A 17,030-nucleotide genomic window follows, 5' to 3' on the forward strand; every position below is an offset into this window, starting at 1 on the left:
GAAACAGCACCAGTTGTATTGCATGCACGAGAATTAGATTCCATAATTAGCAGTGCCGGCCGGACACGCCCCTAATTAAACCGCCGTGGCAATTTAAGCCGCCAGAGCGTTTGTGGATGGAAACATCCTTGGCAGAATCACAATCAAGAATGCAAACGAGTCGAGGCGGATCCGCGTCGCCGATCCAGTATCAGCGGCGATCGCGCGATGCGCTGGTGGCGGCCGGCAGCCAGCGGCGCCATGGATTGAAGTTGCCGCGGCCGCCGCGGATCCAACCACATTCGGCAACGTGTAGTAAGCGTTCGTTCTGCACCTTCTCCGGCGGCTCTCGACGGTGAGGTCACGACGCGCGATGGCGGGCGTGCAAGCATCGGCGGTGCTGCGGGCCGGCAGGTGGCTCCTGCCGCTCACCATCCCAGCGTGCTGCGTCGTGTGGATGCTCCTCGTCTTCTCGCCTCCGACGCCCGAGCTCGACGCGGGCCACCGCCAGAGTTTCCACGTGATCGTCGGGGAGACCGTGGCCGCGATTGAGCGTCGGGGCACGCCGCCCGTGCTCGAGCGTGTACAAGAGTCACCGCCGCCGGCGGAGCTTCTAGCAAGAACAAAAACCCCATCGTCGTCGCCGCCACCGTCGCCGGAGAGCGAAGAGACCATTGACACGTCTCCGCCGTCTCCGGAACGCCGACCAAGAGCACAGCCCAAACAACCGCTGCCGCCGGAGCGTGAACGGATCCTTGACGCGTCGTCACAGCCGGAGCTGGCTCCAGTGCGGCAATCAAGAACAGGGATTCCAGCTTCGCCACCGCCGCCGCAGCCGTCTCATCAGCATTTGTCGAGGGCCCAGACGAAGCCGGCGGCCGTGTCCGATCGGTGCGCCGGCCGGTACATCTACGTCCAGGACCTGCCAAGCCGGTTCAACGCCGACCTGCTCCGCGACTGCCGTTCACTCTCGGAGTGGACGGACATGTGCAGGCACGTCGCCAACGCCGGCATGGGCCCGCGGCTGACGCGCACCGGCGGCGTGCTCCCGCCCACGGGCTGGTACGACACGAACCAGTTCACCCTCGAGGTCATCTTCCACAACAGGATGCGGCAGTACGGCTGCCTCACCGCCGACGCCTCCCGCGCGTCCGCGGTCTACGTGCCCTACTACGCGGGGCTCGACGTCGGCCGGCACCTGTGGGGGTTCAGCAACGACGTGCGCGACGCCCTCGCCGAGGACCTCGTGGGCTGGCTCCGGTCGTCGCCCGCGTGGGCGGCGCACGGCGGGCGTGACCACTTCCTCGTCGGCGGCCGCATCGCGTGGGACCTCCGTCGCGAGGACGGCGGCGAGTGGGGCAGCCGCCTGCTGTTCCTCCCGGAGGCGAGGAACATGACGGCGCTGGTGCTCGAGTCCGGCCCGTGGCACGTCGGCGACGTGGGCGTGCCGTACCCGACCTACTTCCACCCGTCGCGCGCCGCCGAGGTGGCCTCCTGGCAGCGGACACTCCGGCGCGCGCGGCGGCCCTGGCTGTTCGCGTTCGTCGGCGCGCGGCGTCCCGGCGACACACTGCGCGACAGCGTGATGGACCAGTGCGCGCGGTCCCGGCGGTGCGGGCTGCTGCAGTGCGGCCGGGGGCGGCGTAGGGACTGCTACGCCCCCGGCAACGTCATGCGCCATCTCAAGAGCGCGGCCTTCTGCCTGCAGCCGCCGGGGGACTCGTACACGCGGCGGTCGGCGTTCGACGCCATGCTCGCCGGCTGCGTGCCGGTGTTCTTCCACCCGGGCTCGGCTTACACGCAGTACAGGTGGCACCTGCCGGCCGACCACACCAGGTACTCGGTGTTTGTGCCGGGGGACAGCGTGCGCAACGGCACCGTGCGCGTGGTGGACGTGCTCCGGCGGTTCGGCCGGTCACAAGTGGCGGCGATGAGGGAGCAGGTGATCCGGATGATACCCGGCATCGTGTACAGGGACCCGAGGGCTCCCTCCGGGGAGTTCAGGGACGCCTTTGATGTGGCGGTCGACGGCTTAATCAGGAGGGTCAGCAGAATCAAGCAGGGGCTGCCTCCAGGGGAGGAGGAGGACGACGACGGCAGCCGCCATTGGGATGGCTACTTCGACACGCGGTGATCTTGTGCTGCTTGCTCAATACCTCATGCACAATGTTCTTGCTTTTGTTCTCAATGCCTAGGCAAAGAGATGAAGTTACTTTGGCCCGCTGTATACTGTTTACCATCATCAAGTTACTGTTGACCGTCACCATTTTCGTTTTAGCTCATAGATAGAAACAGAACCATCACTTCCTTTTATCCATAGACAAAGCTTCTCTGATTTCACCATAAATTAAACAAAATTAAAGATATCAACTTTTCATATAGGTCCCTGTTTGCAACTCCCAACAGGAAGTACAAATAATAGTAACATGTAGATCAGGTCAAGGATAATTTGTATAGAAAGCACCCCGCACCCCATTATCACCAGCTAGGTGATCTGTAATCTTAAACCTTGTAATATCTCACGGGCCGTTTTGGGTCAAAAAAAAAAAAAAAGAGCCCACATCACATTATGGCAGTGTTCACAAAAGTGAAAATCAAAGTAGTTTAAATATAGCTTCGTAGCTTCAACGGTAACTAAAGCACCACAACCAATTGATGAAAATGAAAAATGGTTGCACAAAAAAGTGAACCATATAAACAACTATGACTCTGAATCATAGAAGCGATACAGAGCAACGCAGACCAAACATACTGAACAAAATGCAGATTTTAAATCACTGGATAACTGGAACTAGCTGGGTGCATTTTGAAAATGCAACATACTATAAATGTCATCCAGCAACAAACTTCGATTCAACTTAACCATAAGAAAAAGAAGAGCCAAACATACCAAATTTAGACATCAGGGACATAGTAAAAGGATGGAATTGTAAGCACAGCAACCCCAGAATTGAAGCAGAAAGAGGCAAAAATACTAGATTTAGACATCAGGAACATATTATAAAGAGTGTATTGTAAGCACCGCAACCCCAGAGGTGAAGCTTAAAAGATCCATCTTAGATGCTAGTAGTACTTAGAAACTACTTACACAGGTTTACTGACAGAAGTGCCATAACAGAGACGAGGGGCTTTACATGGCGTTATTACTGACAGCTTGCCAATGCCAGACCATAACAAGCTCACAGAAGCAGAACTAGCAATAGAAGACAAATCGAGCATGTCTCTCAAGGTGTTTCTAAGGAAGAACAGAAGGGAGCAAAAGAGATCAGCACCTCAGGCTCACAAGAGCGAGGGCGCCTATACTACTGCCAAAATAGCCTGTTCGCGCATCCCACAAGTGTGGCAAAACCGAACGAGAGCACATCAGATCTCTCCTTCAGGTTGTAGGACTGCTTGCTTTATTCTATACCTTAGTTTGCTTAGTAATACTAGTGTGTATTCGGGAGGTAAGTGTTGTCAAACGATCTTGAAGTGCTCAACCATGAAGCCACAGGTGGTGCAGGACTTCAGTAGTGTCACTGAGGCAAGGAAGCATCCCCGGCAAGCGATGGTGTGCATACATGGTGAGCATCTGACGATTGCCTCAGCTCCACGGCAGACAACCATCAACTGGCACCTTTGATCTAAAGCGCGCTCCGTGAGTCCCTGCAAATTCATCAACTGGTCAGACCAATCCAACTCATAGAGAAACAAAAGTTCAAACAGTCTACAAATGATATAAACTATTTGTTCACAAGAGGTCGTCAAAAGCAATTCTAATTGTTTGAAGAATATTCATTACCATGTATCTGTATGTTGCATCCACTGCAGGGGATGACTTGACTCCACTTACAGAAGTGCCACAAACCATACATGCTCTGATATTGCACCTCATCATGCAGGCAACACAGATCTTATGAAGGCAGGGGACAAGCTGCATCCCAGCTTCACAAGATCGACATATGATGCAGCAGTCACTCCTGGGATATGGAGTCTGAAGTACAAACAACAGTATTAGTACAACATTATTCTGTGCTTAACCAACATAATAAACATTGTCAGTTTGCAAGCAGGCAGCCTTACCAGGTACTTGTCCCACTGAGACTGGAAGAAAGAGAATCTCATATCACTCTCGCAGCTGCTGGGTGTAACTGCTGGCCTTTCAAAAGGACGATCAATGAAGCATTCTGAAGGCTTGGACTCAATCAACTCAAGCTTTCTTGAAGGTCCAAACTGAAGCAAATTGGGCTTCAGTATAGGTCCGGATTCATTCTTTTGAGGAAGAAACCCATACTCCATCAAATTGGTCCTTGCAGGTACAGACTCAACCAAATCAGGCTTTCTTGGAGGTACAGATTCAGTTAGATCAGGGTTTCTTCGAGGTACAGATTCAATCAGAGCAGGCTTGACTGAAGTTACAGACTCAATCAGATCAAGCTTTGTAGTACTGACAGGAACATCGTCCAGTAAGCTACCATTGTCAGAGGAACTTCCATCCTGCTGGCTTTCAGCACTGCTCCTGCTGCTCTCATGGCCATGCTGACTCTGAACACAAGTCTCACTGCATGCATCATCAACTTGCAGGATCTGAACATTGGTCTCACTGCATGCATCATCACCCTGCTGGCTGTCAGTGTTATGTGGGGAGTCATCCGCGATGTTGGCATTAAGCGGTGATCTTGGGGAGTGATGATCTGACACTGATTCTGCAAGCTCATCACGATCAAAGGAGCAAGGCTCTAGCAAGGGTACATACTTCGGTCGTGAGAGTGGTGGAAGGAGGACCATGTGCGTTGCAGGTCCACTTCCAACAGGAACTACACACATTCTGCAGATTCCAGGGAGGGAGCGCATAAAGTCACTTAGCTTAGGATAACCAAGTGCGGTGTGATCAAGCTCCATCCTGCAAGTTGCTCTGAAATCACCCTTCAGAGAGCTCAACGGATACCTCTCTCCTCCAAGTCGTGCTGTTTCATCCTCAAGAAATCCTGGCAACCACTTCCTGAATATAAAGAACCAAGATGGAAGACACTTTTCTGGCAATGGTTGCCGCTTCTGGAGGTTGTGTTCCTCAGTCAGTTCACCATCCAGCACCCTGTGTACCTTTGGGCGCTCCTTGATGCATTCCCTCAAAGAAGTATATCTTTGGTCTTCTAAAGGCAAGTATGCTCTAGCAACAGCATCCTTTACCTCCACTCTCTTCCCAAGCATGTAAACATGATGAGCTTCCTTTGCACTTATCATATCCTCCTCTCTCTCAAATTTTACAAAGCCAAAACCTCGAGACTGAACTCGGTTGCCAATTGGTATCCCGATGACTACTGCTTCCTCCACAGGACCAAATTCAGCATTGAAGAATTCAATAAGGTAATCTGTCAAAAAGGAACAACATAGAAAGTTAGAAGTGTGTATTGGTTTAGTTAACTACCAAACAGTGCAGCATTTATGAAGTTTTACCAGAGTCAACTGAAGGTGGGAGGCCCCCAACAAAAATTTTGCGAGTGTAGTCATGCTTCGGCCAATGATTGTTCTAAAAAAGAATGTGATGTAAGAAGCAAACTGAACAAAAAAAGGTAAGTATTGACAGATATAGGGATGTATGCTTAACTTACCCGAGGCACAAACTTTGAACCTTGTGCTTGTTTTGGAACATATTGGCTCTTACTCTTAGGCCCTTGTGCAGAACGATTACTGGAACGGAAATCACGTTGGCCTACTGATGTCTTCAGCCCAGTGTAGCTGCAGCAAAATTCAAAGCAATTACAGGTGAGACGTAAAGATGTTATAATTCAAGTAATCATGTAGAGTAGCTGTTATAAAGTAATATCATGTAGTGTATATCAGACATACCTTTCATCACAGTAATCCTTATCAAGATCGTCAAATTCATCACCAAGAAGTTCTTTGTAAATTTCCTTTCTCATCACACGGTTCTTTTGAGGTGAGCTATGGTTCCCTGAAGCTAGAACACATTTCTGTTAAAATGGAAATTTCTATGTTCTCGAATAAAATGGAAATTTCTACATGTCCACAGTTATTTAGTAATACCAACAGAAATGTTACCAATCTATATGCAATTTAATTAATTAAATGCTTCCATCAAATTGAACTCCTGGCTTGTCCATTACATTACATCTGCAGAGATCAAATAAACTACAAGAAAGAAATGAAGCAGATGTCGATATAGAGCTTACATGGTAACACATTTGCAGAGCTAAGAATGAAACGCATGTCTTGGGATGTTGCCACGTCAATTGGTCTTTGCTTTCTGTTCATGACAAATAATTGCAGAATGATAAGTGCATCAGACTCTAAACTAAATCATTCTTTCTATTTTCATTTTGCAACTTGTAATTCAATTAGTTGACTGTCCTCCGAAGATTTACGCACCTCAGGTTTCGGGCTTTGGTATCAGCCCCAAAACGCAAAAGAAGTTTTACACAATCCACAGAACCATTCTTCACTGCAAAGAATAATGGGGTTTCTTTGGTCTTGGTAGGTATATCAACACAATCTTGAGCATGAAGCAGAAGTGACTTTCGAAGAAAAGAAAAATAAAACCAATTAGTCACTCTCATAACTCACAACAGAGTAATTAGAAAAGTAAGTAGCAAGAGGATACCTGAAGAGCTTTGTAATTGCCCTTAGCTGCAGCGCTGTGTACTGGTGTGAGTCCTAATTTGTTCCCCTGGAAAACTCTTGCACCATTCTTCAGCAGAAGCCACACAATCCTGCACAATGACAGAAAAACTAAGATGTAAGAAAGCAACTATCTTATGATACAATGGATAGGAATATGTAATTTCTAAGATGTGCACCTTGGCTCCTTGGTACATGAAGCACCACTAAGGCACCAGTGAAGTGCTGTGTTCCCTTCAGAGTCAGCTTCATTGACATCAACATTCCCCATCAGGAGCATCTTTATGACATCCATATCTCCAACCTATACAAGAAAGGCTGATCAGCAGAAGTCTCTGTAGAGATACAAGCTGTAGCCTTAAAAACTTCAGCATGTGATGCATAGCACAATTAGCTTCATTTTTCATGAAAATCAGCTTAGACCCGCAAACACACATTGGATACACAATTCACATTCTAGTTATAGTAGTAACTAAGAGCCGCATTTACATTTTATAGAAATACGTAGTTCAGTCAGATATCATGAAAAAGCGACATGAAGAACACCCTCACATATACAATTTGGAAATAGCTATCCTACTGACAAAGGCATTTATGCGTTACTAAATGAACAATGGTGAGTGGTACCTTAGCAGCTCTCAATAGAGGGGGTAGTGTTCTCCTGTCATTGTGGTCCCTCCATGATGCCGATCCAAATTGGTTAAGCAGCTGAATCTCACAGAGCAGGGCCTTTTTCCTTTCATTTCCATCACGAGCTGAAGCATCTCCCATTGATAAAGCCTCATCCACAATGGAGTTGTAGATTGAGCGCTTTGTTCTGACTCCCTCTATCACCACACTCACATGTGACGATATCTTCTCTTCAACCACCAGAAGCAGCATTGCCAATGCAGGGATACTTCCTTCCATGGCGTATCTGTAAGCAAGCTCCCCGACCACTCTGGTTTTCTCTGCCAGGAGCCTTACTGCATCGAGATCCTACACATAGAGAGAGGTGTCGAGCTTGGTTAAAAAGATGCATTTAATGATACAGAATAGCTATGAATGAACAATTCAGACAATGCTCAAGTGTAATAATTGAGGATACGAACCCTTTGTTTAAGAAAAGACAGAAGATCCTCAATTGGGTTCTCCACCGACCAGTTAGTTTGAACTCTGAACAAAACGAGGAAACACATCTTATCTTACAGTACAGTTATATTGCAGCAAATTTGGGGACTGAAGTCAGTCAAAGTCATGCATTACTAGCAATGGAATACATTCACATACCTCCTACTCATTAGCGCGATCTCAAGCGGGAGAAGTGGTCTCCCGTCAACCACCCTGAGATCAGTGCGGGCGTTCTTGGAGAGTAGCAGCTGTATGCACCTGGCCGAGTGTGTCTCAGCTGCGACGTGGAGCGGCGTCCGCGTGAGCTGGTCCCTTGCATCAATGGGGGCCGCCATGATCCCGCTGCCACCCTCTAGGAGCAGCCTCGCGCACTCCACCGCGTCGTGCTTGCAGGCGAGGTGGAGCAGCCTCGTGGACATCTCCTTGTCCAGCACCCTTGAGGCGTCGGAGCCCTTGCGGATGCGGCACATGGCCTCCTTCCTGAAGTTCCCCACCGCCGAGAGGAGGAGGGCTGTGTTGTCCTCCGCGACGGCGCGGCAAAAGTTGTCGTGCTTCACGCGCTCCATGCTGCCTCTGGTTCCTGCCCCGCTGGTTTCTTCACTTGAGTTCTGCGAATTCAAAAGAGAACAAGCTGTATTAGAACAAAACAATGACCAAATTGCTCGAATTGCTTTAATTGGAACTTGTACAAGTATAATAGGTGAACTCTTATTGCAGTATCCCCAAGCAATTCATGATCCAAACTTCAACGATCCCTGCATTCTACGAACAGTGGCAATCAAAAGCACAAGGTCTGGAAACAGCAAGCTAATAAAAAGGATAGGCCATAGTGGAATCTGTCAACAAAATTCAAGTTTGCAGCATGCTATCCTTGGGTTGCCACTACAAAGACAAGTCAGAATGGAACCCGAGAAAGGCATCAGCCACCTTGCGGAAAATTGCTACTGCTAGTGAATTTAATGCAGTACCCAAGCAACTCACGAAAAAGGTTTAAAACGAACTTCCAAAATTACTCAACTTCAAGCACAGCACGGAACTGAAAAAGGATCCGAGATCACCAAAAGAAAACAAAAGTGCAGCCAGTCAAGCTCCTCCATCGACACAAAAACGGAATGCTATAAAGAATCCATTTGACGACCCCATGTAAGAACAAGCAGAAGAGACAAGACTTCACACCAAGCCACAGTGCCTGCTCAGACCATGGTCAAATCACCAGTTGACAAAACATAGCTCTCGGTCACATCAGCAATGCCACTGGTCAGTTCTACGTACAGTAGATGCGAATGACACGACACGGACTGGTACCAGATACGAAGATACACGGCCACGCAAGAGATTTGTGCCAAAGATTTCTTCACCACCTAGGAAGTAGTAGCAGTAGTAGTAGGCAGCAGACCTCAGAACGGGGAAGCATACGAAACGTCCCAACCCCCGAAGAAATCCCAAAAATAGCATGGATGATGGTGGGATCGCAATCGAACCGCACAGAAACGTCATTAACGCCAGCGCGTGAATCTGCCAAGTAAAACTCAGCAAGCCATGGAAAACCGCAAAACCCAAGGCAAAGGCAAAGCTAGAAATAGAATGTGATGATGGAATGGGCGGCACATGGAGAGGGTGATCAGAGAGCAGGAACCGAGGGCTCCCACATTATTGCGCAGAAATTTCATCCCCTCCGTCAACACGGCTGCAAAAGCTACCCAGCACCACCGAAATCGATCGGAGTAAACCGCGTCACAGGAAAAAACCGCAATGGCGCCGACGAGCTCCAACCACCTTCCAATGGCAAAAAGGACGGTAAAACGCGGAGGCCAAACGAAACCCTAAGAGCGACGAACAACAAAACCACAACCGTACGTCAGAATCCGGCCGGCCGGGATGAGGCGCGGCGGAGGGGTGAAGAAGCACAAATTCGAGAGGAGCAGCAGAGAAGAACTCAGCGAAATGGCCGGAATTCGTAGAGCCGAAACCGGCGGCGGCGCTCGCGCTGCATGCTGGGACCTGGGAAACACACGGCACCGGCGGAACTCGCGAGCGAAGAAACCGGGCAGAATCGCAGGAGAGAGCCCCTCCCGGAGAAAACCCCAAATCCCGCTGAAGCCCCCACGGAATCGCAGCGAGGAAGAGCGGAACAACACAAACGCGCCGCACGCACACTCGATCGTCGTCCGCGATCGCAACTCCAAACAAACAAACAAAAAAAAAAGCGAAGAAAAATGAGGTGTGAAATCCCAGCTGATACACACGGCCGCCGCTCGCGCGCCTCGGCGAACCATCATCGGCGGCGTTCAGACAACAGAAGCGCGCCGGCGCGCACCACATTCGCGAGGAAAAATCCACCGGGAAAACCGCACGCCAGGGTGGTGTGTCGAAACTCGAAACCAGACGCCCACGCACGCACGCACACCAACCCACGACGTACGAAACCACACGAGACGAGAGCAGCAGGGAACCGCAGAATGGCAGCAAAACCCCAGCGGCGCCGGCGCATGCGTACGAGCGGCGGCGAACAAAGGTGAGACGGACGCGCCATTGGTATAGCTACTCCTCCTAGCTAGCTCTCGAGAATCGCGAGCACGAGCACACACGCAACGCTAGTAAAACAACAAGGAGGGAGCTCACTTCTCCCATGGGTGCTCCCGGCGCGGCTTCGGCTCTTCCGTCCTCGCACCGCACGCACGGGCGCTCGCCTCCCTCCCAGAAGGATCCGTCCTCCTCTTCCTTGTGCACCCCACGCCCCCTCGCCGCTTTATGGTAGGAGCCTCCCCTCCTCCGAAAACCCGCTTCACGAATCACGATCGTCTCTCTGGCTGTCTAGTACTGTACTCGCTCACCACGGGGGGCGCAGCAGCGTCTCCTCCTCTCTGCTGCGGTGCTGCCGCTGTCTCCCTGCCCCCTCTCTCTCTCTCTCTCTCTCTCTCTCTCTCTCTCTTATCTCTGGCAGGCACACTGGCAGGTTGGCTCTACCCACTCCCCGTACCCGGCACAGCTTTTGCCCCCTCTCTCTCTCCTTCCACTCCCCGCTTTAAACCCTCCTCGTCGCGTTGCGCACGGCCAGCCGGGGTCACCCCGTTTCCTCTTTGCCGTTTCAGGCAACCGGGTCCGGGCCGCTGCGACTGCGAGCGGCCGCGCCACGGAAAACCCCAGCACCAACCAGTACTACCCCTCACCGCGTGGCGCACTGGCGCGCGTCTGTCCCGTCGCGTTCCGTCGTGCGTGCTGCACTGTACTCGAGGCGGTGGGGGCACGTGGCGGGCGGGCGGCGAGCGAGCCCCCCCGGGGCTCCGGCAGCCGGCGGGGACCGGGAGAAGCTGCCGGGAAGGTGCCGGTGAGAGGCGGGCGGGCGTACGACGGGCGGACGGACGGACGGATTCTGGAGGGAGGGTAGGGATGCTCGTCGCCGTTTTCGTCGCGTTCCGGTGCCAGCCCCTCCGTTGCTGCTCTGCTCCTGTGTCAGGGGAAGGACCCGGCGGGGCAGTGTTGCCCCGGCGGTGGAGGGCGCTCTACAGACTCGAGAAGGTTCCCCGTGCGGAGGCTGGCCGGTGGGGCTGGGTGCCAGGTGGGGACCGCTAGGCCCGCGTGTCAGTGGATGGTTAGGGTAGCCGTCTAGGGTCTGGCCGGAGCGTATACGAGCGAGCGTGCATGCAAGCGGAGGAGCTGCTGCAGCCTGCAAAAGCGTAGGAGTATCATATCCTTGGCAGGCGATCGAGAGGGGAGGGGAGGGGAGGTTTGTTGGGTTGGTGGTGACGTCACAGGGGTAAGGATGAGCATGAGCATGCATGGCCAAGCGCATTGTGCCTGCAGAGACGATCGGGCCTGAAATTATGTGGTCGACGGGTGTGATGCATTATTTATTAGGAAGAGGAAGGAGCAGCTTCCAGGTGTGTATAGGCAGCCCTCCAGTTCTTGATCTGTTTGTTCCTCGTGTCCCCGTGAAATAAATATCCTAGGTCGCGCCCGTTTTGCAACACCTTGTCATTACTCATTACTCTCTCTGTCTGTGTGTGTGTGTGTGTTTTTCTTTTTTTTGAAAGGTTTGTGAAGACGTTGATCATGAGTGTGAATACTATAATTAAGCTGACGAAAATTTGAAAACAAAAGGTAAAGGGTTACTATCTTAGGATGGATTAAGACACGGAGAAAACCGGAGCGTGGACAACTAGGATAACCATTTTTTTTTGTTAAGTTGCACTAGAAGAGAACGGTGCTTAAAGTTTCCGTAAGTCGCCACAAATACAAATGTGAATTTAGGCCTTGTTTAGTTCACCTAAAAAACTAAAAAGTTTTCAAGATTTCCTGTCACATTGAATTTTACGGCACATGCATTAAGCACTAAATATAGATAAAAATAAAAACTAATTATACAGTTTGCCTGTAAATTGCGAGATGAATTTTTTGATCCTAGTTAGTTTATGATTGGACAATATTTGCCACAAACCAACGAAAATGCTATGGCTAAACAAGACCTTAGGCCATCCTCAATGGAAGTTTCATGACACAGTTTCCAACACATCAATATTTTGGAAACAGTACGTAGGAGTTTCATGGAGATGAAACTCTCTCTACTCCCATGAAACTCTTATCATCTCTCTATTCATTAATATAACGTCACATCAGCATATTTAATGTGCATGAAACTCTAATGAAACCACATTGAGACTGGCTTTATTATATTACATTATGAAACGACCCAAGGTGTGTGCGTGCATGGGCGCTGGCGCAGTGCAGGGAGGCGCGGAGATCAGATCGATCAACATGCACAGCCGGGGATCCGTTCCGTGATTCCCCGTCGTCGTCCATGCGCGGTAACGGCTGGGGGCGTTGGCTTGCGTGCCGCCGGGGAGACAAAAAGCTGCGCCCGGGCGTTGCACTGCTCTGCCACTAGTACTACACACGCCCCGTGTTAGGAGCACAGTGGCCGGCATGGGGCATGCAGATGCAGCATCTCTCCGGCCCATGCACGTCCTCCTCCCGTATACCCGTTTGATTCGTTTCCACTTTCCACTTCCGATCACCCCCTCTCCGGCTCTCCCAGAGCGCACACACACACCAAAAAAAAAAAAAAAAAAAAGTAGCGCCAATGATCGAACGTGTGCCGTAGCCGTGCGTGAACTACGAGTATTTTGCAGGAGCGGTGAAATACGCCACTCAATCAAATGTTAGTACTAGCTCCACCCGATTCAAATTTTAGTCTACTTATTATCAAATTTATCTAACTTTCATCAAAGTTTTACAAAAAAAAAGACTATTAAGATCTAAGTAAAAATAAATACACTGTATGTAAATAAAGCATAGTTCATGAAGAATTTAATAAAACTGTTTTATTGTTGTAGACGTTCATAAATTTTGTGTCCACTTTTTTTTTTGGCCATGGTGCCATACGATACGTGCATTTCGTTAAGACAAAGGCACAATACAAGGAATGCATGGGAAACCAAGGCTTGACAACGAGAAAAAGAAAGTTCCAATATGAAAACCCAACCTATGCAAGAGTGAAATTTATAAAAACGTTCCGTCGAGATACTAGAGGCTTAGGCAAGGTGTTGTAGCACTAGAACATTCGGCCATTCTATTGCTCCACAACACATCTAGGAAACCAATAGGGCAATGAATCAAAAGCACACATGGGAGGGACTATAATGCGTGAATCCTTTTCCCCATATGTCATCCACCAATCCACAAAAGGGCAATGGTGTCCCGGTCGATGAACTAAAAAAAACCAAACCATCTGTGTCAGTATGTACACGAACAGGGGACGTGGAAAGATTCTCTCTTAGGATTAATAGATTACTAATGTGTGGCAAGTGTTTTTAGCACTTAAAATTAAGAAAGTATGTCAGTTTTTGTGGAAAATGGTGGTATTTTGTGGTTGGGAATCAAACATATGCCCCAAAATACCCCATTTGCATTAACTCCAACCAAGTATGGAGATCGTAAAGCTTCATAGGTGTAGCCCTATCCAATTAGCTACAGAGTTATGTAGGTAAAAAGAGAGGAGACGCAAGAGTGTTGAGGAGATACCGAAATGTCTAGTCTTCTTCCTCATTTCGATATTCTTGGAGTTGGAGAATCCGGACTACCAAATATTCATAGGGGTAGTAGGCAAGGGTGTTGGCATGTCATGTCGATGGACAAGCAAAAGCAAATCTAGGTAAATGTAGAGTACGTCTGATTGATGGTTTGGAAATTTAGGTCTTGCTTAATTCACCTCCAAAACAAAAAAAACTTTTCAAAATTCTCCGTCACATCGAATCTTGCGGCAAATACATGGAGCATTAAATATAGATAAAACCATAACCTAATTGCACAATTTGCCTGTAAATCGCGAGACGAATCTTTTAAGCCTAGTTACTCCATGATTGAACAATGTTTGTCAAATAAAAACTAAAGTGCTACAATGTTAAAATCCAAAAACTCTTCGCATCTAAACAAGGCCTTAGCATACATAGGTCATGACTAGTTCAACTTGCACCGGTAAGAGAAGATATTTAGAAGCATTACTTAATTCAACTTTTTTTTTTGGCAATCGTCACTACTACTAACAATGTGGCCTGCAGAGGCGGAGCTCCCCATACGGCAGGGTGGGGCAGCTGCCCCACCTACTGCCGCACGGGAGCCCTTACTACTACTCTCTTCTTCCTTAAGGACGGCAGTCAAGCGGCATGGTTAGAGCAGCGGCGTTTAGTCTCCAACGGCGCCGTGACGTTTGTTGGGTTGCTGGATTACTTTTGGTTGATAAATGTAAACCACTAATACGAGAGATCATTCTTCAGTCAATCTTTAAATTTGTCATATATATTGCTGTCAAAAAAGAACTGTTATAGTTTGAATGATGTCATCAAAAGATTACGTCCATTATTCGCCTCACCTAAATTTTCGACCGAGCTCAGCCACTGAATGTGGGAAAACATGTCCTTTTTTCTTATCTTATTATAGGACTATAGGAGTAGTAGGATTATTATCACATCATATTGTGATTACAGTATTTTGCAATCCGCGCGAGACTGGGGCCCCGGAGAGGTGCAAGTGGACAGAGAAGTCGCTGATGGGCTCAGCGATGAGCAGAGCAAAGTGCGCACTGCCCGTTTGTCGTTTTGGCTGCCGGCGGCCGGCGCCCTGTGCGGGGCAGCACTGCAGCAGCCCAGCCAACAGCCGGGGCGTGAAACGCCCGTACCCGTACGGGAAAGCTGCGCCTCCTGTGCGGGGGCAGCAGCGCTGCGGCGTACGTGGTGGTGATTCGGAGGACAACACCAGGGCCTTGTTTAGTTCATCCCGAAATCCAAAAAGTTTTCAAGATTTCCTGTCACATCGAATCTTGCAACACATGCATGAAGCATTAGATATAGACGAAAATAAAAACTAATCACACAGTTTGACTGTAAATCACGAGACGAATCTTTTGACTCTAGTTAGTCTATGATTGGACAATATTTACCACAAACAAACGAAAGTGCTACAGTTCCGAAAACTTTTCAGTTTTCGGAACTAAACAAGGCCCAGGCACCACAAGCAACAAGCATGCATGCAGGCAAGCAGCAAGATCTCCTCTCGATCGCCGTCGCAACGCAATGGATCGGTCAGACGGAAACTCAGTAACTCGCACAGGGATCGACCACAAACCAGGGTGGTACAGTAATGTTACGAATTCCTACTTTTTGATAAGTTTTTTTTTTACCACAAATGTATGCAGTACTCCCTCTATTTCAAATGGTAAGTCATTCATCTTTAGTTTGACTAAAATTGTTGAAAGAATTATAAAGAGTTTTTACATCGAATAGGTATTACTTTGAAAATATAATTGACGAAGAATCTAATGATACTTCATTGATATTATAAATGTTATTATCCTATCATGTAACTTCGGTCAAATCTAAAATATTTTGACTCTCAAAATTGTTAGAATAACTTATAATTTGAGATTAAATGAGTATATATGTGGGACTATTGTGTTGCACTAACAGCAGGAGGAGTAGTAGTAGTAGAAGAAGAAGAAAGAAAGAAAGAATTGCGATGCTCTTGCGGTATGGCGAAGTGAAATGGACGATCGGAGGCGTTTGACGCACGCACGCACGCCGGCGACGCCGCTCGCCATGATGAGTTTGAGGTCCTTGGATTTTGGGGTGTTTGCGTGCCCATCCATCGCCTGGCCACCACTCGAACTCCGGAAGCCTGTTCGCTTTTTCTTAGCCATATTTTTCTGTCAGTTAATAGTATTTTTCTTTCACAATTTTAACTATGATTTTTCAAATCAACCAACAGAGTCCCCGCCCCGTCCGTACTGCATGGTGGATCCAACGAACCGGCCGAGACTCCTGCCAGGCCCAGACCTGTGTACTGCCAAGGAGGCCTGCGTACTGATTACCGTACTTTTGTTGGATTTTTCCAAAACCTCGCTTCGGTCTTGTTTATTTCCATCCAAAATTTAAAAGCTTTTTAAGATTTTTTATCACATCAAATCTTTTGACATATACATGAAATTTTAAATATAGATAAAATTAAAAACTAATTACACAGTTTATCTGTAATTCGCGAGACAAATATTTTGAGCCTAGTTAGTCCATAATTAGACAATATAATTTTCAAATATAAACGAAAGTGCTATAGTGTCCAAAAAAAATTTTGGCAAGAAACTAAACAAGGCCTAACATACTATAGAACAGGATCTTGCATTAGAAAACCTTGGACTATTTTCAAATCACTCTAGCAATTCTTCATCTCGTGTACAATTTCACTCGGTCCTACTTCTTATTCTTTCTCACGCCCTTCAACCTCTAAATTGTCCGATAGATAACCCGCATATATTTCCGCACCATTGGGTCGATTTTTCCAAGTGTGAAAAGATTGTGAGTTATTGGAGATAGTAGTGTTAGCAAGACATTGTGTTGCTTCCTCTCCCATCCTCTAAATCCACATCGTGTGGGCTCGATGAATGTCTTCTTTTACAATCTATTACTGCCACAATGGTAAACGCCGGACGAGTAACTCAACAGTTGGCTTCTTCGATGGTGGTAGTTGAACCTCCCGCCAAAAAACTCAAGTAGTTTGGACCGAGGGGTTCCTCATATTTTGAGGGGTTGGATGATGGATTTTAAGGGTTTGAGATTTTTTTTGGGGTGAGAGGGGGACTCTTGAATGGAATCACTTAAATTCCAAATAAAAACAGTTTTTCTCTTCTCGTAGGGGTTGGGAACCTCACAATCACATCATAATTTGGCATGACAACATTATTTTTTTTAAAAAAAAAGAAAAGCCGGCATGAATATTACGGCGGGTAAATAGTAAACACTATATAATAATTGTTTTATTTAAATCCAAGCACTAGC

At 48.3% G+C, this 17,030-nt stretch overlaps 2 protein-coding genes across 3 annotated transcripts; one reads left to right on the top strand and one right to left on the bottom strand.

The window, feature by feature from the left end:
- LOC8068113 (xyloglucan galactosyltransferase KATAMARI1 homolog) lies at positions 353–2,113 on the top strand. Its single transcript, XM_002442321.1, has one exon. It carries the CDS (start codon positions 353–355, stop codon positions 2,111–2,113), a length of 1,761 nt encoding a protein of 586 aa, XP_002442366.1.
- LOC8068114 lies at positions 2,942–10,609 on the bottom strand. 2 transcript variants are annotated; one of them, XM_002443353.2, is made up of 14 exons: positions 10,330–10,609; positions 7,867–8,315; positions 7,689–7,752; positions 7,225–7,575; positions 6,777–6,901; positions 6,581–6,689; positions 6,349–6,494; positions 6,153–6,226; positions 5,809–5,914; positions 5,571–5,697; positions 5,416–5,488; positions 4,042–5,330; positions 3,761–3,952; positions 2,942–3,624 (listed from the first exon to the last, which is right to left on the bottom strand). In XM_002443353.2, exons 1-14 carry the CDS (start codon positions 10,336–10,338, stop codon positions 3,436–3,438), a joined length of 3,303 nt encoding a protein of 1,100 aa, XP_002443398.2. In that variant the 5' UTR covers positions 10,339–10,609; the 3' UTR covers positions 2,942–3,435. The 2 variants fall into 2 exon arrangements, with proteins under 2 accessions (XP_002443398.2, XP_021301485.1); XM_021445810.1 differs by having other exon boundaries at positions 5,809–5,920.

This window comes from Sorghum bicolor, chromosome 8, assembly GCF_000003195.3.
Source record: "Sorghum bicolor cultivar BTx623 chromosome 8, Sorghum_bicolor_NCBIv3, whole genome shotgun sequence".
Lineage (NCBI taxonomy): Eukaryota > Viridiplantae > Streptophyta > Magnoliopsida > Poales > Poaceae > Sorghum > Sorghum bicolor.

What these genes read in the sequence shown, in the direction of transcription:
- LOC8068113 (XM_002442321.1), top strand. Translation starts at nt 353, where the DNA reads ATGGCGGGCGTGCAAGCATCGGCGGTGCTGCGGGCCGGCAGGTGGCTC.
- LOC8068114 (XM_021445810.1), bottom strand. An exon ending in CTCTATTGAGAGCTGCTAAG is followed by an intron (nt 6,902 to 7,224) that starts GTACCACTCACC and finishes TTTCTTGTATAG; the next exon opens with GTTGGAGATATGGATGTCAT. An exon ending in TCATGTACCAAGGAGCCAAG is followed by an intron (nt 6,690 to 6,776) that starts GTGCACATCTTA and finishes GTCATTGTGCAG; the next exon opens with GATTGTGTGGCTTCTGCTGA.